Source organism: Phyllostomus discolor, chromosome 3 (genome assembly GCF_004126475.2).
Source record: "Phyllostomus discolor isolate MPI-MPIP mPhyDis1 chromosome 3, mPhyDis1.pri.v3, whole genome shotgun sequence".
NCBI lineage: Eukaryota > Metazoa > Chordata > Mammalia > Chiroptera > Phyllostomidae > Phyllostomus > Phyllostomus discolor.
This window is the reverse complement of record NC_040905.2, coordinates 124,676,143-124,699,633: the sequence shown is the minus strand read 5'-3', so window position 1 is coordinate 124,699,633 and position 23,491 is coordinate 124,676,143. Positions and strand designations below refer to the sequence as shown.

General features: G+C 40.2%; 1 protein-coding gene across 1 annotated transcript in view; it reads left to right on the top strand.

The window, feature by feature from the left end:
* Positions 1-20,742, top strand: part of LOC114506931 (ATP-binding cassette sub-family A member 3-like) — a 309,809-nt gene extending 289,067 nt beyond the window's left edge. The window contains exons 28-30 of the mRNA XM_028524874.2: positions 239-429; positions 20,156-20,229; positions 20,620-20,742. Of these exons, the coding sequence (XP_028380675.1) occupies positions 239-429; positions 20,156-20,229; positions 20,620-20,742 (388 nt within the window). The remainder of the gene's footprint in view (positions 1-238; positions 430-20,155; positions 20,230-20,619) is intronic.
* The last annotated feature ends 2,749 nt before the right edge of the window (positions 20,743-23,491 follow it).

The following is a 23,491-nucleotide window of genomic DNA, read 5'->3' as shown; positions in this document are numbered from 1 at the left end:
CAACCAAGAATTCATTAAGTAACCAAAAGTGTGGAGAGGACAAGGAGTTCAAAAGTTTTATGTGAGGGTTTCATATTCTACTTATCACTGAAAATTTTTCACCCTCCCACATGAGATTTATGATTGGCAAATTCCACCTCCCTTTGAAAATAGAATCACAAAATCCAGAACTATAGAAGGAGGTCCTCCAACAGAGAAATTTTCAATTTTACATTGTTCTGGTATCTTGTTTTGCTAGAATGGAGGAATGCGATGCCTTCTGTACCAGGCTGGCCATCATGGCGAAGGGAAAGTTCGTGTGCCTTGGCAGTCCTCAGCACCTCAAGAACAAGTTTGGTGATATATACATCCTGAATATTAAGGTCAACACTGATAGACACAAGCATAAACTAGATGATTTTAAAAATTTTATCACAATGACATTCCCAGGTAAATTAGGTTGGGTTAATTTTGTTCAACATGTATTAAATTGTATTTGTTGTTTTCACTATGTATATGTTCTATGTTTTTAGTAACTGTTTTCTATGGATTATTAGTATTTATTGACTTCCACACTGAATTCATTTTGGGATCATTGTTTCTATAACTTCTTATGCAGGGTTATGCTAAGTTTTGCACATACCAAAAAAAGTTTCACACTAAGCTCCAGTTATCACTTTAATATGACAGTATTTGAATTCTTTCTGTTTGTGTAAGTTATATCTCTAAAATCATAATTATAATCATAATTCTCAATTATTTTCATATAATATCCATGCAAAATTTTAAGGCTTTTTTTTGGTTGTTGTTCTATAGCTGATCATGTAACTCTAGTCTTTTGATCTCAGCCAGGACATGGTATTACAATACAAAGAAGAACCACTAAACTTTTCTCTCATTTCAAAAATAGATCTGCTTCTGTATGTTAAAATCAATAAGCATTTCTTTGCCTAAATTGCTCAATACCAGAGATGGAAACTCTGTCAGTGCTTTTTCCTAAACATAAAGCAGGGGCATAGCAAGGCTCTTAATAATTTTGGTTTTTCATCTTAGTTTCTATTTTGCTAGGTTGAGCAAAATATCACAGAAGTTCCTATTGTGTGTCAGTCTGAAAAGTTAAAAGTTTATCTCTGGGTGATGGAAAATAGCAGGATCATATACACAGTAAGAGTGGCATTCAAGCCCTGGCTGGCATAGCTCAGTGGATTGAGTGTGAGCTGCAAACCAAAGTGTCGCAGGTTGGATTCCCAGTTAGAGCATATGCCTAGGTTGCAAGCCATGGCCCCCAGCAACCACACATTGATGTTTCTCTCCCTTTCTCTCTCTCTCTTTCTCCCTCCCTTCCCTCTCTAAAAATAAATAAATAAAATCTTTTTTTAAAAAGCAGAAAAAAAAAGAATGGAGTTCAGACAAAAGATAAAAAATGGATGGTAGAGCAGATGTGGAGAACAGATGTATGGGAAAACAATTCCTCACTGCTAGTCATAGGTAATTTGATATAGCTATGACACATGCATTCGATATATCTATTAAGTTCATTCACTTATGTATTGATTCAGCAATTTTTTTATTAAATACATTGGGGTGACATTGACCAGAGTTCTATTTCTTGTGGCTCCTAAATTACCACAAAGAGAAGGTGTGAATAGAAAACCTCATTTACTGTGAGCTGTTCTAGCAACTTGCTCTTCTTAAAAGAAGAACACCAAACACTGACCTGAGGCCTATTCTCATCAATGTGAACACAAGAATGTGTTCTTTAAAGAGAAAGTGGGTTAGAGGCACAGTCTCACTGCTAAGGTGGTTGTTGCCAAGTCCTTCCTCACAATATTCTTAAATATCTAGTTCTTCAAATATGACAGAATAAAAAAGAAACTGATATGGAACCTATACCTAAGTATGATTTTAAAAGAAAATAAATAAACATTACAAGGAAAAGTTATCTAGTATATACTCATATATTTTAAAAAGAATTTACCAAACTGATGAGGATATTTAGTAGAAATCATTATACATAATCTCAAGGAAAATTAAGTGACCATTTTTAGTGGAATTCTTTTTTTAAGATTTTATTTATTTATTTTTAGAGAGAGGGGAGGCAGAGAAGAGAGAGAGGGAGAGAAACATCAATGTGTGGTGTCCTCTCTCAGGCCCCTACTGGAGACCTGGCCCATAACTTAGGCATGTGCCCTGACTAAGAACTGAACCAGTGAGCCTTTGCTTCGCAGTCCAGTGTTCAATCCACTGAGCCACACCAGCCAGGGCTCATGTATTTTTTTAAATGCACAAATAAGACAACTTTGTTTCTGCCAATGGAAGATTATATACTCTGAAAAGCCCTGTTGGTAAAATAAAATGAGAACTTGGTAGAAATTAAACAAATACAACCTTAATGTGAAAATTGGCTCAGAAACAAAAGTCAAAAAGCTTTTTAACAACCAAAAAAAGAAAACAGAAGTAAAAGAAGAAAATAAAGTTAAAAAAAAAAAAAAACAGTGAACTATAAGGAAATACAAATCCTGGAAGCAAATGGGATTGTCAGCACTGGGACCAGTGACAAAGCTGTGGACCTTCCCAAGTTGGGGAGCTCATGCTGAGACTGCCATGTGAAGGGGACCCTTAAGTGGGTACTCAGTAGCATCTTCTGATTCCAAGCAGGAGCACTCAGAGATCTGGGGAGGAAGGCATCCCTAATTTAGGTTTGGAGTGAGGAGAGAAATACAGGAGGCAGATAAAAGAAAGAACCAGAGAAAGGTCTACACTGAGAAGCCATATTATTTAATACATCCCAGAAGACTCTAAAGAAGGACCCCTACAGTACAGAATGCTAAAGCTAGAAAAATTTTTCTGGGGTTCAAGATGGGAGATTCTGACCAGACCAAAAATATAGCTACATATGGAACAATTTCTGTGAGAAAGAACTGAAAATTAGCTGAGAAAGTGTTTTTTTCCACAAGGGATAAAAGGGCCACATGAAGATAGGTAGGAGAGGCAGAGGCAGAGTCTCAACAAAAACCCCACCCCTGATTTCTGGTCAAAATAGAGGCATAAGTAAACACATTTTGCCTCCTTGCACAATGACAACAAAAAATTAAAACTAGACTACAAAACGAATATCACTCAGATTTGTTATAAAATCAAGCTGTACGGAAGTTCCACAACGAAGAATCTAAAGAAGCCACATTCATCCAGGTGGGTAGGAGGGGAAGACACATGGAGAAGTGCAGAGAGGCATGGAGACACAGAACAGGTGGTTCCCATTCATGTGTGGCAGATTAAAATTGGGCAGGATACCATGAGAACAAGGGATCTAAGCACAGACCAGACCACTCAGCCTAGGGTTTCAGATAAATCCACATAACTTCTGGCTGTGAAAACCAGTGAGGTTTGGGGCAGCTGAGGAAACTGCAGGGCTCTTAGCAGTCTCCTCTTAAAGGGCCTGCAATTGTCTCAAGACTTACCCAGACCCACCCACTCTGGGATCCAGCACCAGGGCAACAGCTGGAAGGGTAGCAGTGGCTTACAGGGGAAAAGTGAAGTAATGCAGCAGAGCAAGTGCCAGGAGACAGCTTCCTCCCAAGCAAAACTCCAGAAGCTAGGCAATGGCATTGTCCCCTCTCTGAGCCCTCCCCCGCACAGAGCCCAGAGCAGTAAAACAGGTTGCCCCACCCTGGCAATTACCTAAGGTTCCACCTCACACACTTTACAGGTGTGTTTTCTACAATAGGCCATGCTACTAAGACAAGGAGTCAAAGCTCCATATTGTTTTTAATTTTCTACCTAAAACTCTACCTAACACACAGAAACAAACACAGGGAGGCTGCTAAACTGAAGAGACAAATAAATAAGGCCCAAATGAAAAAACAGAACAAAATTCCAGAAAAAGAACTAAACTAAATGGAAATAAGCAATCTATCAGATTCAGAGTTCAAAACATTGGTTATCAGGATACTAGAAGAGCATAAAAAAGACCCAGGCACAAATGAAGGTAAAAATAAGTGAAATAAATAAAAATCTACAGGAGCCAATGGTGGAGGGGATAATGCTGAGAATCAAATCAATGATTTATAATATAAAGAACAAAAAAAGCATTCCATCAGAGCAGCAAGAAGAAACAAGAATTAAAAAAAAAAAAACAAGGATAGACTAAGGAGCCTCTCAGGCACCTCCAATGTACCAACATCTAAATCATAGGGGTGCCAGAAGGAGAAGAGGAAGAACAAGAAATTGAAAACTTATTTGAAAAAATAATGAAAAAAACTTCCCTAATTAAATGAAGGAAATAGATATGCAAATCCAGGAAGCACAGAGAACCCCAAACATGCTAGACCCAAAGAGAACCACACCAAGATACAACATAGTTAAAATGCCAATGGTTAAAGATACAGAGAGAATCTTAAAAGCAGCAAGAGAAAAGCAGTTAGTTACCTAAAAAGACTGTCAGATGAGTTCCCATAAGACTGTCAGATGATTTCTCAAAAGAAACATTGCAGACTAGAAGGGACTGGCAAGAAGTATTTAAAGTGATGAAAAGGAAGGACCTACAACCTAGATTATTCTGTCCAGTAAAGCTATCATTTAGAATGAAAGGGCAGATAAAGTGCTTCCCAGACATGGTAAAGCAAAAGGAGTTCATCATTGCCAAGCTATTATTATGTTAAAGAAAATTATATAAGAAAAGTAGAAGATCAAAACTATTAACATTAAAATGGCAATGAGTTCACAACTATCAACAATTGGATCTAAAAACAAACTAAACAAATAAGCAGAACAGGAACAGTATCATAGAAATGGAGATCATTTGGAGGGTTATTAGTGAGGAGGGAGAAAGGGGGAAAGGTACAGGGATTAAGAAGCATAAATTGGTAGGTACAAAATAGACAGGGGAATAATAAGAACAATATGGAAACGGAGAAGCCAAATAACTTATATGCATGACCCATGCACATGAACAAAGGAGAGGAAGTGCTGGAGGGAATGAGGGTACTGGGTAGAGAGGGGCAAAGGGGGAAAAATTGGGACAATTGTAATAGCATAATCAATAAAATATATTTTTAAATAAATAAATAAATAAATAAATAAATAAATCCCACCCCTGGTGCAGTAATTCCACACAGGGAAGGATTTCAACACTGAAGAGCTTCTCCCTAAAGAGTGAGAGGTTTGAGCCCCATGTTGGATACTACAAACCTTGGGACCTTCACTGAAGAGATAAGGCCCTTTAAAACATTTTACTTTGGCCCTAGCTGGTGTGGCTCAGTGGCTTGAGTGCCAACCTGTAAACCAAAGGGTCACCAGTTCAATTCCCAATGTAGAGCACATGCCTGGGTTGTGGGCCAGGTCCCCAGTAGGGTGCATGTGAGAGGCAACCACACATTGATGATTTCCTCCCTCTCTTTCTCCCTCTCTTCCTCTCTCTAAAAATAAATTTTAAAAAGTCTTTTTAAAAAAATTTACTTTGGAAACCAATAGGGCTTATGCCTAAGGATTATGGGGTAGAAGGCCTATAGGATCTGAGATACTCCTTTTGAGCGGGTAACATGCCCCAGGACCCAGTGCAAAGGCAGCATCAGTTTGAGAGGTACTTGGATTATGTGCAAAGATTTGTTAATCTTAGATCATCTACTGAAGGGTCAAGGACAAGTTGGAAATTTTGGGGGTAATGGAGGTTTTGGAAAGTGCCATTTTTGTCCCTCACCCAGGTGGGCATAGAAGCCATGGTCATTCCTGTTTTCAGTGCTCTTGCTCTGCATCACTAAAGCTGTGGACATTTCTTCCCCCACCACTCTCCTGCAGTCTTGTTAAACCTACAAATGAGTGCAGTCCACACAGAAAACATCACTTTAGCACATTGCCCTGGTGACCAGTGGGACTTGGGTTCCTGAACCCTAGAACTATAATAATCAGAAAGTGAATTCTGGGCAGGTGACCACACTTAGTGCACTGCGCAGACAGTACACTGAAGCACACCCCCAGTCTACCTGTGAAAAAAAGCCTATTTAGTTATCCTGGAGGTCCAGCCTAAAGACGGGCTTCAGGTCTGCCACATACCTAGAGGCTACAGAAGTGCTCAGGGAAAGAGCCAGGGAGACTCCATCTTTGCCACCCTCCTGTGGTCTCAGTCATCTGAGGCCCCATTTTTTTGTATCTGTTGAAACTGATAGTGTTGTGAGCATATGTTCACAATAGTCTTTCCTATATGACAGTCTTCAGACCCCACTTGAACCATCTGATCCAGGCCTTAAGAACTGAAAGTGGCAAGTCACTTGTAAGACCAATAGTCTTACAGGTGACACTGGTACCAAGAAAATGGGAGCCAACACAGGTGATTGTGCTATTCATTTGGATTTTATTAATGCAGTTTCACTCAGTTTTTACTGATGTAGATTTAACCCAAATCTATACTAACCTAAAAACAATACCAATCACTCAGAAACAATTAGTAATAACATTACATGAGAGAATTGGGGGGTAACAAACCCAAGTCCCAGAGTCTCAGTCTGCAGTCCAGGAGGCAGCACTATGGGCAAGGGAGCCTTCAGCGTTTTGCAAGGAAGAATCTCCATAGCCAGGTGGGCAGCAGTACAGACAAAGTGCTCAGTCCAGCAGGGCATAGCCTCTGGCAGCTGATACCAAGAGAGAGCAGTGTGGCACAGAGCAGCATTCTGGTGTGTGGAGCTCAGGTGTCTCAGTAGTGATCTGAAGCCTGCCTCAGTTATACCCTTGAGAGTGATGTAATCAACCCTTGTGGATCTCTTGTTAAGTGTCTTGGCACCCCTGATGGCAAGTGGGGAATTTCCCCAGGAGCTTTTCCATGTGTGGTCCCACTCTTCAGACACAGCTGTTCTGGTCACTTGTGCAGATATCTTAGGTGTGTCTCCTTGCCAGATGTGTCTAGTGTGACTTAGGTGGTTTCCTTCTTGGACCAAAGTATCATGGCTGACTGGCAGTCATTCATCTTGGTTGACATGAGTGATGCCATTTTATCTTGTATAATTGATCCCATCTTGACTAGACTAATGCCATTTTATTGGTACGGCTCTCCACAGGAGGGCAACCAACCAAGTCAGGGCTTATGCTGCCTATCACTGCTTAGCCAAAGAGCAGAGACAGGGATTGAATTATAATTGCATTTTTATTCATATCAGAGGCTAGCAGCCTGAGAAGGTGGTGGGTTAAAACCCTATCTGAAACCAGAAAAGAAACCAGCATTCATGCTACCTGTCACAGACCGAATCCAATAAGCAGAGACAGGTATTGAATCTTTATGGGCACTTTATTCAGATGGCTGGTGATCTAAGAAGATGGTGCATTCACACCCTAACAGACCATCTTACATTTTCTTTCAAGCCAGTCTTTTTATAACAGGGAATATACAAGGTGCAGTGAGGGGTCTTGAAATTCAAGGAAAATTCGATAAAAGGAAACTGCAGCCATTCTCACGCTGGGCAGTTAGCCATTCCCAGGGGCCGGTGGTCTCTGCCTGGTACGCAATGGCCCAGAAGCCTCCACTTGTTTCCCAGGTGGTAATCTTTAGCAGTAACCCCACTGTCTCTCCCAGGAGCCAGGAGCCAGATGGCCTTATCTGTAGTTTCTGAAACAAAAGCTTAACATACACATTACTTGCTAGACTTACAGCTTTTTACCTTAAGCTAAAATTTTCCAAGTCTCGAGTCCCCTATCAAGAGGACCACAGCCAGTGCAGGAGGAGAGAACCACTCAGTCTTCAGCAGAGTGGGGACTCCCGCAGCCCTGCAAGAGAGAATCACCATGCGACTTTAGCAGAGAACTGCCACTCAGCTTTGGCAGAGTGGCAACACCCCTCCTTGCAGCTATTGAGGGGGGAGAACCATGTGGTTTTGGCTGAGTGGAGACTCCTGCAGCCATTGTGCGGAGAAGGACCATGTGACTGGGTCAGTGGACAGAGAACCTTGCAACTTTGCTAAAGTGGAGATCCCCGCAGCTTTAGAAGGGGGAACCACCACGTGGCTTTAGCAGAGATCCCAGTGACACAGCTGATGGTGCTGGGAACTGAGGGAGGCCTACTAGCGGAGATGGATTACTGAGAAGAACCGGGGGCTGCCTGAGCCACAGACTTCTATTTCTTTTCCTGAGATATGGTACCCCAGACTGGACAAAGGGGGAAGGAAGGACTGTGTGTGTTTGTGGGTGTTTTAAGGGACTTTGGGATTTTGATGAAGACATTAGGTCACTACTTTAAATCTGTACAGCATTAAATAAACATTTTCTTTCCTTTTCATCAATCTCTGGCACTGAGAGACATCTTTCCTCTGGTGGCAGACATAACGAACCTGGGGGGTTTCCTTTGGGTAATAGTATATTGTCCCAGCCTCCCCCGCTTGTTGTTCTCTAACAGTTTCCCAGACTGCAGTTTCCCATGGTGTAGTTTCCCACTTGGTGATTTTCCATTCCTCCGAGTCCAGGCTAGGTCTGTCAAAACTATTATCCATAATTCCATTATTCTGAATCAGTACTCAGAAACAAATTTTCAACCAAAGCATCTATTTTTGCTAATCATTTCCAAGATCCATTTCATTTTTACCTTCCAGGCATGTTTAGGAGGCTGATGCCCTCAGGAGGGGTACAGACACTGGGAAATTCCATTTTCACTTACACCCAAGGGGGTCTGTCTGCCACAGGCAATTCTCAGCCCCGTGTTGGGGACCAGACACTGTTACAGAAACCCCTCCTCATCCCTGGAGGTCTTGTTACTCCATGGTTCTTTTTGCCACTGCCCTCCCCCCGCCCCCCACCAGTAAGAATTGTAGCTCTCCATGCCAGAGTTTGGTAAAAAGGAAAGGAACTATTTATTCAAAAGTTATGCAGTTTCAGAATAATGGCGGAACGTCACCATTAAATCACAAAGTCCCTTTAAGACACCCACAAACATACACACAGTTGTGCCTCCCCTTGCCAAACCAGGCCAGTCGGGGACATTGCATCTCAGGAAAAAAAAAATAGAGGTCTGTAACTCAGCTGGTCTCCCATTCTTAATCCAAAACCATGTGGCCTTCCTCATGGTGTGCCAGGGAATCCTTCTGCATCCTTTCAAACTGTGTGGCCAAGAGAGAGAGCTATGCACTGCTGCTACCTCCTGCTTTCCTGCTTTGTAAGCTGTGTGGTCAAGATAGCCCCCTCTCTGCTCCCAAACTGCATGATTAAGCTCCCGAATGCCTGCCCCACTAGTTTTAAATCCTGGTTCGTCTCTACCTCCATAACTCCATTTCCAACTCCTCCCACACTGGGATACACCTCTCAGTAGTCTGATTTCTTCTGCCTTTCCCAGCTACCATTGTTAGTCCAGGCAAGCATGGCCCTCTGATGCAGAAGCCACCTCCAAGCCACTCTTGAGGGTGCAGGAAGCCCCTCCAGCTACATCTTTTCAAGGGTTGGAGTTATGCCAATCTCCTCAACCCAGGAAGGCTATTTAGGATTTCTGTGAGGCTAGACTATTGTTATTGATATGCAAAATAACTCAGTCTCTGTGCTTCTGCTTTTCCCAGACCCCAAGCTAGGCTTATGGGGGTGGGGGGGCGGGTTCTTTGCCTACACCCCTTTCTGAACTTCATTCCACACCCATTAGAATTTAAACCATTTACTCTCAAGTGCCCTTGGTTAGGGGATATAAGGATTTACTAGCTGGCTATAAATTGCCCAAATGGTTTGGCCTTTAATTTTCATGACTCAGTTTCTCTATTTCACTTGCCCAAGAATTTTCCTAGCTTCTTACTATTCTACCTCACTGACAATGAAGTCACTTCCAGTTATCCTGGTTTGGAGGTCAGCAGGCTTTACAATTGCAGTCTCAATGGACTGTATATATTTGCATACTTTAAGCTGCTGCCTGAGGGTCTGGCATCAGTTTGAAACTATGTGCTGCCTGGGATCACTCCCTTTGGAACACCTGACAGGAGTTAGCACACCCTCAACAACTGGGACCTATCCGGAATAAAACAGGCTACTTAGATAATCACAAGGTTTAAGAGACAATCAAGAGCTAGGGTAAGGTTGAATAGGGAGGTTTATCTCCCATACCTTTTAGGATGTTGAGGGCAACACCCTAAAAAATGAACAATGTCTCTGTTTTGCCTAATACATAGAAACACAGAGTCAAGCAAAATGAGGAAATAAATATGCTCCAAACAAAAGCAGACAAGGAAAATTTAGAAAAAAACCCTCAGTGAAATGGAGATTAATATTCTTATCCTTTTTATTAATTTTTTCTTTTTTTATTCTTGTTCAATTACAATTGTCCCCATTTCCCCCATTACTCTTCCCTGTCCTACCTACTCCCCACCACCCACATTTAATCATCCCCCTGAGTCTTTGTTGATAGGCCCTTTATACATATTCTTGATGACCCTTCCCCTTCTTTCCTGTTATCCATGTGCTTTCTCCCCATCCCCCCACCCCGAATCCTCTGGTTACTGACAATTTGTTCTTTATGTCCATGTCTCTGGTTCTATTTTACTTGCTTAATGGTTTAGTGATTAGGTTCCACTTAAAGGTGAGATGATTTGGTATTGTGTCTTACCACTTGCTTTATTTCACTTAACATAACACTCTCCAGTTCCATCCATGCTGTCCTGAAGGATAGGACTTCCTTCATTCTTTCTGCTGTATAGTATTCCATTATGTAAATATACCCCAATTTTGATCCACTCATTTACTGACGGGCACTTCAGATGTTTCCAGCATTTGGCTATTGTAAATAGTGTTGCTGTCAACATTGGGATGCATAGGTTTTTATGAATTGGTGTTTCAGAATTCTTAGGGTATGACCCCAGCAGTGGAATTGCCAGGTCAAACGCTTTTCCATTTCAAGTTTTTTGAGGAAATTCCATACTGTTTTCCACAGTGGCTGCACTCCCAGAGTCTGCATTCCCACCAACAGTGCACAAGGGTTTCCTTTTCTCCACATCCTCACTAGCACTTGTTTATTTGGTTATGATGGCCATTCTCACTGGTGTGAAGTGGTAGCTCCTTGTGGTTTTAATATGCATCTCTCTGATGGTTAGTGATGCTGGACCATGTCTCTGGAGTAAGAACACACATACAGAGCAATGGAACAGAATAAAAAGTCCAGAAATAAACCTAAGTTACAGTCAATTAATATTTGACAAAGGGGGCAAAAGCATAAAACCCTTGTTCATATATCTCTGTATGTCCTCCTTCAAGAAGTATCTTTTCAGGTCTTTGGCCCATTTTTTTAAATGGATTGTTTGCCTTTGGGGAGCGGAGTCATGTAAGTTCTTTATATATTTTGGAAATCAAACCCTTGTCCTAGATATCATTGCCAAATATACTTTCCCATATGGTTGGTACCCTTTTCATTTTGCTGATGTTTTCTTTAGCCATGAAGAAGCGTTTTAATTTGCTGTAGTCCCATTTGTTTATTCTTTCCTTTCTATCCTTTACTCTAGAGGACATATCAGTAAAAATAATTCTGTGTGGAATATCTGAAATTTTCCTATCTATGTTCTCCTCAAGGACTTTTATGGTGTCCTGAGATATATTTAAGTCTTTTATCCATCCTTAGATTATTTTTGTGTATGGTATAAGTTCATGGTCAATTTTCTTTTTTTTTTTTTTTTTTTTGCATGTAGTTGTCCAGATTTCCCAACACCATTTGCTGAAGAGGCTATTTTAACTCCATTTTATGCGTCTGTCCTCTTTGTCAAATATTAATTGACTATGACTTGGGTTTATTTCTGGGCTCTCTATTTTGTTCCATTGCTCTATATGTCTGTTCTTATGCCAGTACAAGACTGTTTTCATGACAGTGGCCTTGTAATGTAATTTGATATCAGGTATTGTGATCCCTCCAACTTTGGTCTTCTTTCTCAAAATTGCTGAGGGTATTCAGGGTCATTTATGGCTCCATATAAACTTTTGAAATGTTTGTTCTATGTCTGTGAAATATACCATTGATATTGTAACAGAGATTGCATTAAATCTATAAAGTGTTTGGGGTAGTATGGACATTTTGATGATGTTAATTCTTCCAATCCATACGCCTGATATATGTTCCCATTTATTTGTGTCTTCCTTAATTTCTTTCTTCAGTGTTGTGTAGTTTTCTAAGTAGTTCTTTTACTTCCTTGGTTAAGTTTATTCCTAGGTACTTTATTTTTCTACTTACAATAGCAAATGGGATTTTTTTCCCTTATTTCTGTTTCTGCTATTTTGTTGTTGGTGTACAAAAATGCTTTTGATTTATCAATATTGACTTTGTATCCCACTGTTTTGCCATGTTAACTTATTAGGTTGAGTAGTTTTTTTGGTGTAGTCTATAGAGTTTTCTATGTACATTATTATGTCACTTGCAAACAATTACAGTTTTATTTTCTTCTTTCCAATTTGGATGCCTTTTATTTCTTTTTCTGGTTTGATTGCTCTGGCTAAAACTTCCAAAACTATGTCAAATAGAAGTGGTTAAAGAGGACAACCTTGTCTTGCTCCTGATTCATGGGAAAGCTTTTCGTTTTACCCTTTGAGTATGATACTGGCTATAGGTTTCTTGTATATGGCCTTTATTGTGTTGTGGAATGCTCCCTCTACTCCCACTTTGCTTAGTATTTTTATCATAAGTGGGTGTTGTACCTTATGAAATGCTTTTTCCACATCTATTGATATGGTTATATGATTTTTGTCTTTCCTTTTGTTTATGCAATGTGTTACATTTATTGATTTGTGAATATTATACCATCCTTGTATCTTTGGGATGAATACCACCTGATTATGGTGTATGATCTTTTTAATATATTATTGGTGTAGTTTGCTAATATTCTGTTCAGGATTTCAGCATCTATGTTTATCAGTGGTATTGACCTATAGTTTTCTTTCTTTGTTGTGTCTTTATCTGCTTTTGGGATTAGGATGATGCTGACCTCATAAAAAGAGTTTGGGAATCTTCCCTCTTCTTGAACTTTTTGGAATAGTCTGAGAAGGACAGAGGTTCTCTCTTCCTTGAATATTTTATAAAATTTTCCTGTTAAGCCATCTGGTCAGGGCTTTTATGTGCTGGGAGTTTTTTGATTTCTGCTTCAGTTTCACTAGCTGTGATCAATCTGTTTGGGCTTTCTCCTTCTTCATGATTTAGTTCTGGAAGATTATATTTTTCTAGCAATTTGTGCATTTCACCAGGTTTTCAAATTTCTTGGCATATAGTTTTAGTAACTTCTTACAACCCTTTGTATTTCTGTGGTATCAGTTATAATTTCTCCTCTTTCACTTCTGATTTTATTTATTTGGGTTCTTTCTCTTTTTTTCTCAATGAGCCTGGTTAAAAGCTTAAGTTTTTTTATATTTCAAAGAATCAGCTCCTGGGTTTATTGATCCTTTGAATTGTTCTTCTAGACTCTATGTCATTTAATTCTGTTCTGATCTTGCTTATTTCCTTCCTTCTGCTTGCTCTGGGATTTGTTTATTGTTGTTCCTCCAGTTCTTGTAGCTGTAGTGTTAGACTGTTTATTTGAAATGCTTCTCTCTTTTTTAGATAGACCTGTATTGCTATGAACTTCCTCCTTAGGACTGCCTTTGTTGTGTCCCAGAAGTTTTGTACTGTTGTGTGTTCATTTTCATTCATTTACAGAAACTTTTTGATTTCTTCCTTGATGTCATTCTTGACCCATTCATTATTTAATAGCATCCTATTCAGTCTCCATGAATTTGATTGGTTTTGAGTTTTTTTCCTTGAGGTTGGTTTCTAGTTGCAAGCCCTTGTGGTCCAAGAAAATGATTGATATAATTTCAATTTTCTTTAATTTGTTGATGCTTGTTTTGTGTCCTATCATGTGGTCTTTCTTCGTAAACATTCTGTGTGCATTTGAAAAGAATGTGTATTTTGCTTCTTTGGGATGAAATATTCTATATATATATATATCAGTTAAATCCATCTGATCTTGTGCATCATTCAGTACTACAATATCCTTGTTGATTCTGTGTTTGGAAGATCTACTTATTGTTTACAGTGGAGTGTTAAAATCCCTTATTATAAGTGTGTGGTCTCTATATCTTTCTTGAAGTCCTCCATGATTTTCCTTATATATTTGGGTGCTCCTATGTTGAGTACACATCAGTTTACAATGTTTATGTCTTCTTGGATTTTTCCCTTGAGTATTATAAAGTGCCTTCCTATGTCTATTTTTATGGCCTTTGTTTTGAAGTCTATTTTGTCTCATATATGTATTGGTACACCAGCTTTTTTCCCCTCCCCATTTGCCTGGAATATTTTTTCCCAACTCTTCCCTTTTTTTTTTCCTGAGGTGGATCTCTTGGAGGCAGAATATGTTTGGGTCATGTTTTCTTTTCTTTTTTTTAATATATTATTTATTTATTTATTTATTTTAATTTTTAATTATTTCATGTTTTCTTATCCAATCAGCTACCTTATGTCTTTTGACTGGGGAAGTTAATCCATTTACATTTAAGGTTATTATTTATAGGTACTCATTCATTGCCATTTTCCCCTTTTGTAACTGTGTCCTTCTTTCTCTCACTTTTTATTCTTCATCTTCTTAAAGCAGTCCTGTTAGCACATCTTGCAAAGCTGGTTTCATGGAGGGGTATTCTTTTAGACTCTTTTTGTCTGGGAAACTCCTTATTTCACCTTCCACTTTCATTGAGAGCCTTGCTGGGTAGAGTAATTTTGGTTGCAGTCTTTTGCTTTTCATTACTTGGAATATTTCTTTCCATTCTCTTCTGGCTTGTAGTGTTTCTGTTGAGAAGTCAGCTACTAGGTTTATTGGAGCTCCCTTGTATGTTACTATTTGTTTCTCCCTTGCTGATTTTAAGATTTACTCTTTTTTGTCTTTGAAACTTGGTATTTTAATTGTGATGTGTCTTAAAGTAGGCCTCTTTGTGTTCATCTTGATTAGGATCCTCTGTGCTCTTGTATTTGCATGGCTTTTCCCCTCTCCAGTTTATGGAAGTTTTCTGTTATTATTTTTTCAAACAGGTGTTCTATCACTTGCTCCTTTTCTTCTCCTTCTGGTATTCCTATGATTTGAATGTTGTTGCATTTCTTGTTGATCTGAAGTTCCCTTAGGTTATCCTCCCACTTTTTGGGTCTTTTTTTTTATGCTGCTCTTCTCCCTGGTATTTCATTTAACCTTGTGTCCCAGCTCACTAATTCAGTTCTCTGCTTCATCCATCCTGGCTGTAATTCCTTCTAGTGTATTTTTTTTTATTCCAGAAATTGTATTCTTCATTTCTTCCTGGTTCTTGTTTATAGTTTGTTTCCTTTTTCATGCTGTTGTAGTTCCCACTCAGTTCCTTGTAGTTGTCATTAAGTTCCTTTAGTGTTCCTGTAAAAATCCTTTTGAATTCTATGTTGATAGTATGCTTCCCTCCATTTCATCTAGCTCTTTTTTTTAAAGATTTAATTTTATTCATTTTTAGAGAGGGAAGAGAGGGAGAAAAAGAGAGAGAGAGAAACATCAATGTGCGGTTGCTGGGGTCATGGCCCCTGCAACCCAGGAATGTACCCTGACTGGGAATCAAACCTGCAACACTTTGGTTCTCAGCCTGAGCTCAATCCACTGAGCTATGCCAGCCAGGGCTCATCTAGCTCTTTATTGGGGATTCTTCCATTCCTTTTGACTGGGGTTTCTTTCTTTGTCACCCCATTTTCAGTGACTCTTTCTTTTTTTTTAAGTTTTTGTGTCTAGAATGCTCTGTTTTGCCTGCTGTCTTAATGAGGCAGACTTCTGTGGTAGGAATTCTGTGGGACTCACTGGTGTGGTCTCTTTGATCTCCTTGTCTGGATGCTCTAGGGTTGCCCGTTCTTCTATTTGTGTGGACTCCCTTGTTGTACTTTGGCTTTACTTGTAGGTGGCTCCTTTGTTGGTGGGTTCTCCCCTCTATTGGTCTTACTGGTAGTCACAACCCCTGCCTTGTTTTGTATGCTGTTGTACAGGTGTTGGTTTACAAAGTAGTATTGCCAGACAGCCAAAGTTATGCCAGCAAAAAGAACCCCCTACCACAACAGCAATTTTGACTGCACTTGAGCAAAAATTAATAAAGGTGAAGAGAGATTATGAATATTATAAGATATGACAAAAGGAATAGAGATGACTAACACAGGGGAAAATATTATTCGGTAGTAAGAGGGAGGAGAATTGATAAGAGTAATGATAGAACTGAGGTGAAGAAAGGGAGATAATCAAATTTAAAACATAAGTAACATGAAAGGGCAATGGGAACAATGGGGTAAGAAAAGGGAAGAGTATACTATGAAGTCTGAAGTAAAATTGAAAATGTATTGGACCCACAAAAGCAAAATTTCAAAAAAGCAGAGCAGGTTCAATAGCAACGACAGATGAGTGAAGTTTAAAAAGGTGGAATGGGGACAAGAATATTGTACAAAAGAGAAATAGAATATGAAATGTCTACCAGAAATAAACATGATTTTGAGAGGAATGTGGAAGCAAATTTTTGAGAGTAGGGAGCCCAGGTTGGGAGAGGGGGGAAAAAGAAATCAAATTCTTCACTCAACTGATAAGGGTCACAGGGAGGCACAATAGAGTAAGAAAATAGGAGAGTATGCTGTGGGATTTAAAATACAAACAAATAGTGAACAAATAGGCGTTCTGTTAGAAAACTACAGCAATCACCATCGTAGTTCACCAAACTAGCCACTGTTTACAAAAGATGGAAACAAAATAAGACTCTTTTAAGAGGGGATAAAGATTTGTGAGCTGACTTAAGAAAGGGTGCTTATGCAAGGTCAGATGGAGGAGAAATAGTGAGAGTAAGCGATAGGAACGTGACATGGTGTAGGAGAAAACAAAATTTACCACAACAGTAATAAAGTTCAGGAAGATGGTGAAATGAATTAGGAACAGGGAAGGGTGCTGTGTGGGATTTGAAATAGCAACAATATGATTATAAAAAATACATAATCTGAATAAAAAGTGAAAGACTGAGAGTTGTGAGTTATTTAGAATATGAGTGAAGTGAAAGAAAAAATTAAAATGCAATATAAAAGGGATAAAAACAAGACAAAACAACTAACAAGAAACAAAAAAACCTACATAAATGAAAAGAAGAAAGAGAAATAAAAAATACAAGTTCTGATGAAGAGCGAGGTAAAATTTTTCTCAGCTATTGGTGTTTGCCTTCTGACTTCTTTCTGGATCTGTCTCTGGTTTTGTCTCAGCTCCAGGTCTTACTATCTTACTCTTGCAAGAAAAAAAAAGCTTCCTGGTGTTGGCTGTTAAGCCTGAACAGCTGGTTTTGTAGATCTTCCTGACTCTTGCAGACAGTGAGGTACTGGGCTCTGCTTTTCTGGTGGTTCCGTAAGGAAGTAGGCTCAGTCTTGGCTATTATAATCACAGGTGCCCATTTTCCAGCCCTTGCCCTCAGAGCACTGTGTGGCCCACACGCTCTACTCTGCACAGTTGAGCCAGGCTGGCACTGATTAACCACCTCACTTTGTACCCCTTTGATTAATCCGTGAAGTACACTGAGTGGGAGCTAACTGTGCCCACAGTCCTCCCTCCTTGATGGCTGGGCAGCTACATGAGCAAGATCCCTGTCCAGTGCACCTCAGCTCCGCTTTTGAAAAAAGTCCCTTTGGGCTCTGCTGCCACTCAGAGCCACTGCCCAGCTTTCTACACCCTCCAATTCTCTGGCAAGTCCAGAGTCTACCTCAGACACTGCCAGTCACGGCCCACCCCTTCTCCTAACTCCAGGTGCCACCAGGATCCCCCAACTCTGGCATTCTCCTGGCCAGCAACTGCCACCCCAAATTGGGTGTACCACCAACTTTGTGTGTGTCTGTTTGCCTTTTTTCCTCCCAGCCTTTATGCATTCAAATCTCTCCTGGTGAGGGTCAGTGATTTGCTGACCCTAGGAGAGGAGGGAGCCACTAGGCTGCTATCACTGACCCAGCTCTCCTCCAATGTTTTCAAGGTGGCAGCTGTATTTTCTGGTGCCAAGTCCAGGGACTTTCTGTGTCTGGGGACTTCCCCTATCTGGCTACAAAACCTCATTACTGCCTGTTTTGAAGCATCCTCTGCACATTTTGGCTTCCAAACTTCATATCAGCTAAGATTCTGTTGGTTATTCACTTTGTCCTTTGGAAGATCAGCTAAGTGTCCCAGTTGAGTGCATGAGCAAGTAGGCTCAGCTCCCACCTACTTTGCTACCATCTTCTCTCTCCTTATGTTCTTATATTTTCAGTAGCTGAATGGTAAACAAATTGTGGATATTTTACTCTAGATTATAGTTTAGAAAGGAAAGTAAATGAATTATAGCTAGATACAACCACATGAGTCTTACAAAAACTTAATGAAAAAAGTAATACAGACAGATCTGAGCAGATCACTGGTGAGAAGCAGGGAGGGGCCATAGGAGGAGGTTGCTCAAGGCAATGGTAAACAGCCTAGGATGGGATTGGCTGAGAAGCTGAATACCTCTGGAGCAGGTGGAATTATGGACCAGAAGATTAAAATAAAAGGAAGGCAGAGACTGATTCTTGGGCTCTCTCCTTCAAGGGTGCCTGTCTTATTGTGCTGCAGCTTTCTGCATTTCAAAGGATGGTATTTTGAATGGGAGAAGAAACTCTGGGTGCAGACTAGGATTGGTCTGGCCTGGCAAGGGTGGTAGGGTTATTTTTCTTTGGGTGTTCTAGAAGGGATGGGCTCTGATGCAGAAGCCTACCATCCCCCCCAAATTGTGTAGCTTTTGTATCTTATGTAGTTTTAGTTTGTAAACTAATCCTATAAAAATAAGATAAAAACTAACAGGGTAAATGATAGGGGAACTCAAGAGTTAAAGATTTTAACGTTAATTGATATGCATGTGGAAAGCTATTGTTTCAAACATGTGTGGGTTTTGAATAAGGAGACCTTTATAACCATAACTTTGCCTCCAGAATTTTGCTTGAGGGTGGTGGTGTGCAGCAGGACCCCAACTGCTGTTCTGTAACAGAAGCAGAAAGAAAAGAATATACATTAGTTCAGGGTGTCGGAGCCACAGCTCACAGGCTGCATGCAGCTTAGGATGGCCATGAATGCACCCCAACACAAAATCATAAATTTACTTTAATCATTAAGAGATTTTTTTTATGGTCAGGTGTTATAAGGTATTTAATGTGTAGCCCAAGACAACTCTTCTTCTTCCCGTGTGGTGCAGAAACATCAAAAGTTTAGACGCCTCTGCTAGATGACTCCATTCACATAAGGTTCAAAAATAAGAAAACTCTGCCTAAATTTAGGGGTACATGCATAGGTGAAAAAATGCTAAAAAATCCATAATAAAAATAAAGGTATTAGTTATATTTTATGGGGGACACAGGCTGGGAAATGGCACATGGGACTGTCTGGGTTACTATTACTTGACCTAAATGTGATGGTTATGTCAGTGTTTGCTTTGAATAACTCATAAAGCTCTGTTTTAAATATTTCACATGCAAAAAAAGAAGAGCCTTATATGATCATGGAGACAACACATGCTTTAAAAATCATATTAAGAAAATCTACACATCATTATAAACATGTATTTTTTTACTTTAACACATTTTAATTCCAATTAATCCAATTTGCAATAATCTGAAAATATGCATTAAGTGTAAACACCTCAGTTCTAAATTAGAAATGGTTTCTTACTCACTAGTAAAAGAAACAACAATACAACCTGACTTAAGGATTAAGTATAACTGCCATGTATAACTGCCTCTTTCCCATGGCATGTCATCAGAGTGAGGAGGCCTTGTCTCTTTCCTACCAAGCAAGCATACTGTTCATATGTACCTCCTCACACAAGCAGACTGAACATCTTCCTAGCTCATTTTCTCAGCACCATGTGCAAGAATAAAGTCTTAATAGTAACATTAGAATTTTTGAAGTGTTGGGTTCATTCATTGGGCATGTGAGCTGACATTTTGTATGTGTGTCTGCAAGCCTGCCCTCAATAATTATTATGAGCTTCACATAACAAGGCTATTTCATAGGGAATAAATCTGCTGAAAAAAACATGTCATGCAAACCAAAGAGCATAGGTTATTTGATCATATCCCCTTTTGTCATAATGGCATTTATTTGTAGTTTTATTATATATAATTAAGTAGATATAGCAATATTTGGGCAATTTTAAATGAAGTCTGCAAGATTACTTACTTATCCTACATGTAATATAATTACTTTTTTAGGTAGTGTATTAAAGCAGGAGAACCAAGGGAACCTGAACTACTACATTCCCAGCAAGGACAATAGCTGGGCAAAGGTGACTAGAAACCATGCCTTTCTAACATCACATGTTAAGAGAGGACTAATGATGGGGGAAACATTTACTATTCAGGCATGTGTAATGGGAGCCTGATGTGGGAGCAGGGACTTTAGGTTACTTTTCAGACAAACTTAATTTCATTTGCTCCAATTTCTGCTCCCTAAATCTCATTATTAGTCCATGTCCATCAAGAAAATGAGGAAATAGAACTCCCTCTATCAGTTTCTTGATTATATATTCCACTTTTTTTCTCATTTCCCCCTCTGGGCTTTTTTCCCGCCAACATTAACTTGGCGGCAGTTGGAAGAACTGGAGGAGAGGCTGGCTCATCTGGGTTGGGGCTAGAGGGAAGGCTGCAATGGTGACTGCACCTTTTTGTTGTTTAAGGTGTTTGGTATTTTGGAGGAAGCTAAAGAGCAATTCAAATTAGAAGATTATTCCATCAGCCAGATAACACTGGAACAAGTCTTTCTGATTCTTGCTAACCTACAGAACACAGAAGATGATTGAAGATGGTTCTAAAGCAAAGGTGACATGAGATTCAGTTCCCACCTGTGACCTATGTCCTCTTAGAGTACTCTCTACTACACCTGGATACATAGAGGGGCATTCCTGTGTGTGTGTATAACTTGGTGCAAATATATTTATGTAATAAACAGTTCCCCCAAGGAGACCACATGCCCCTTCTTTGTAGATTTACATGGGTGGCCTGTGTATCCAGCATGTGAAAACCTAGCCATTTGATGAAATTCATGTTTTCTCTCCTAGAAGTATGAAAAAGCAGCATTTATCAGGGTAGGAACAAGAAACTTTCCCTGAGTATTTCAAATGGTTAAACAAAAACATCCAGAAATAATGGAGCTGTGAGATGGGACAGCTTGAAAAGCATACAATTTATTTTTAGGTTTAATTATGGATAAGAGGAACATTAAGCCTGGAACAAATCATCTTTCCCATGGACACACATACACACATCAGATTTATACCCAAAATAATCTGATTAAAATCAGTATCAAAGCTCAAGGGGTAATTTGGGTTATTTCCAAAACTCAACCAGTATTTTACAATTGTAAGATAATGTTTGCACCAAGAACATGTAGAGTCCAACAACATACAGTAAAAACACTCTTTGAAAATAAAATGTTCTCCATCCTATTCTTGCCCAATTCTGATTAAGAAAGAAATAAAAAAATGAGGTAGAGAGAAAAGGAGACAGAGAGCTCTTCTGATTCTTGTTTGGGCAGCTGGAGTCCCCCAAGAGCAACAGAAATCAAACTAACCAGGCAACATGGGGTCAGGTCACTTGCTATATATACATAACACAAAGATTTGTGTGAAAGGTCATTGGTTTTTATTAAGAGGGTTCCCAGTCTGAGGTGGCTGGGAGCATTCTTGTTCTGAACCCTTCTTTTCTGCAAGACATAGAACCTCCCTTGCTCCTCAAAAGATTGCAAACCAAAGCCACACCCAGAAGTTCCCCATTATTGCTTATCTGTCCTTTTTTGGAGCTTAAACCAGCCATGCAAAAAGGTCTCCATCCTCTCTGTGGTATGCACTTGTGGGTTTTAGAGTTGCCATTATTTCACAGCAGCTCTCTCTCAGGGTCTGGAGTATGCAGCCAGATTACTCCAAAATGTCATGTAGGGAAAATTCCCAGCTCATGCCTCCGTGTGCTCTATCTCCATGTGCTGCTTGTAAGGAGTAGGGAAAAACTTAGACCATGAGAAAATAAGAACCTAGCTAGCTAGAGCCAGGAGATTACTAGGTTACTAAACAAACATCCTGCCTTCCTGCCTTATACAAGAATGCTTGGTTTGAAATTCCTGCGCGAGGTCTTTGTAAGTGAATTGCTAACTGCCACATCTGCTTCTGTATAACGCTTGCTTGCCCGCCCCTATATAAGGACTTAGTTGTAAGCGCTCGGCGCATCTCTCGTTTGCAGCCCCTTGTGGGTACCGTGTCTCTGGACACTCTGAGAGTTCGCCCCTGCGCAGGTTAAACTTGGCCAATAAAGTAACATCCTTGATACCCTGAAAGTCTCCAACATTTGTTCTCCGTTTGCTGGATGCAACACTGCTCTCAGGGAGACAGGAAGAAGTCCAGGATCCATGTGCCATGCTACAATGCGTGGAAGAGTCCCAAAAGCTGGAGCCCAGTGAGGCACACATCCCAGCATGGGACCCTGCCTCCCAGAATCTGGCTTCTAATCATGCAGGACCTAAGTCCCAGGTCGCCTGGCATCTACCAGTCCCAGGAGTGGTTCAGTCCACACAGGGCAAAGCAAGAGCCCAAAAAGCCAAGAGTGCAAGAGACCCTGAGCCAAGAGCAAGCTTCTGCCTACCTTTTGTTTACAAGTCCTCTCCCAGAATCCCATGCAGGAGGGGACATCCATGTCCACCATTTTTGTCAGCTCCCCAATGTCTTTGACCCCCTTTTGGCTGCCATTTTCCACAAAGAGGCAGAAGTTTTCAGACAAGCAGCCTGTTTGCCTAAGAAGGGGGATGAGGCCCCCACAGCTCACCCAGATGCTCTGTGAGCCCCCCTCCCACAACTCCCATCCCCCCAGCCACCCCAGCTATGTCATCAGCATTTGCACAACCACATGGCCTTTGTTTATAGTTTGTAGTTTGGCTCTAAAGTATGAGAAGGCTGTCACTAGTTTTCAGCCACAAAATCAATTCAGGAAGCCTCCGCAGGTTCCCTCCAGGCTCCCAGGGATTTCTGACCAGACCTATCCTGTTACATAATCACTCTTCCAAATTATGTGCAGGTGAGCAGACAAGTGGTGTCATAGGTGGGCACAGTGAGCAGGTTCTTCGTGATCATGGACAAAGAACTGATCCGAACATACAGAGTTTATAGCAGAGAAAGCAGATTTATTAAGCAATAGTATACTCCACAAAACATGGGAGCAGGCCCTCCCAGAGCAGAGATTGACCTCAGGTGGTGGAGGGATTCTATTCTTATTGAGCGGACATTTCCTGGCTAGTTTTGGTGGGCATGTACAAGTAATTGTATTACTTTAAAGCTACTGCACATGTGGTCTCCTATGATTTTCCTTATTGGCCACCAGAGAATGGGGTCGCACAATGTTAATTTATTATAATACTATTTATAATGAAGCAGGAGTCATGTCGCATCTTCTGCACAGGTGCATTCATGAGTTATCATGATTCAGCCCTTTTCCAGAAAGCAAGAACAACAGGTCTTAGAACAGGGTCTCTGTGCTTTAACAATGTCATTTATCTTAGCCCTGGGG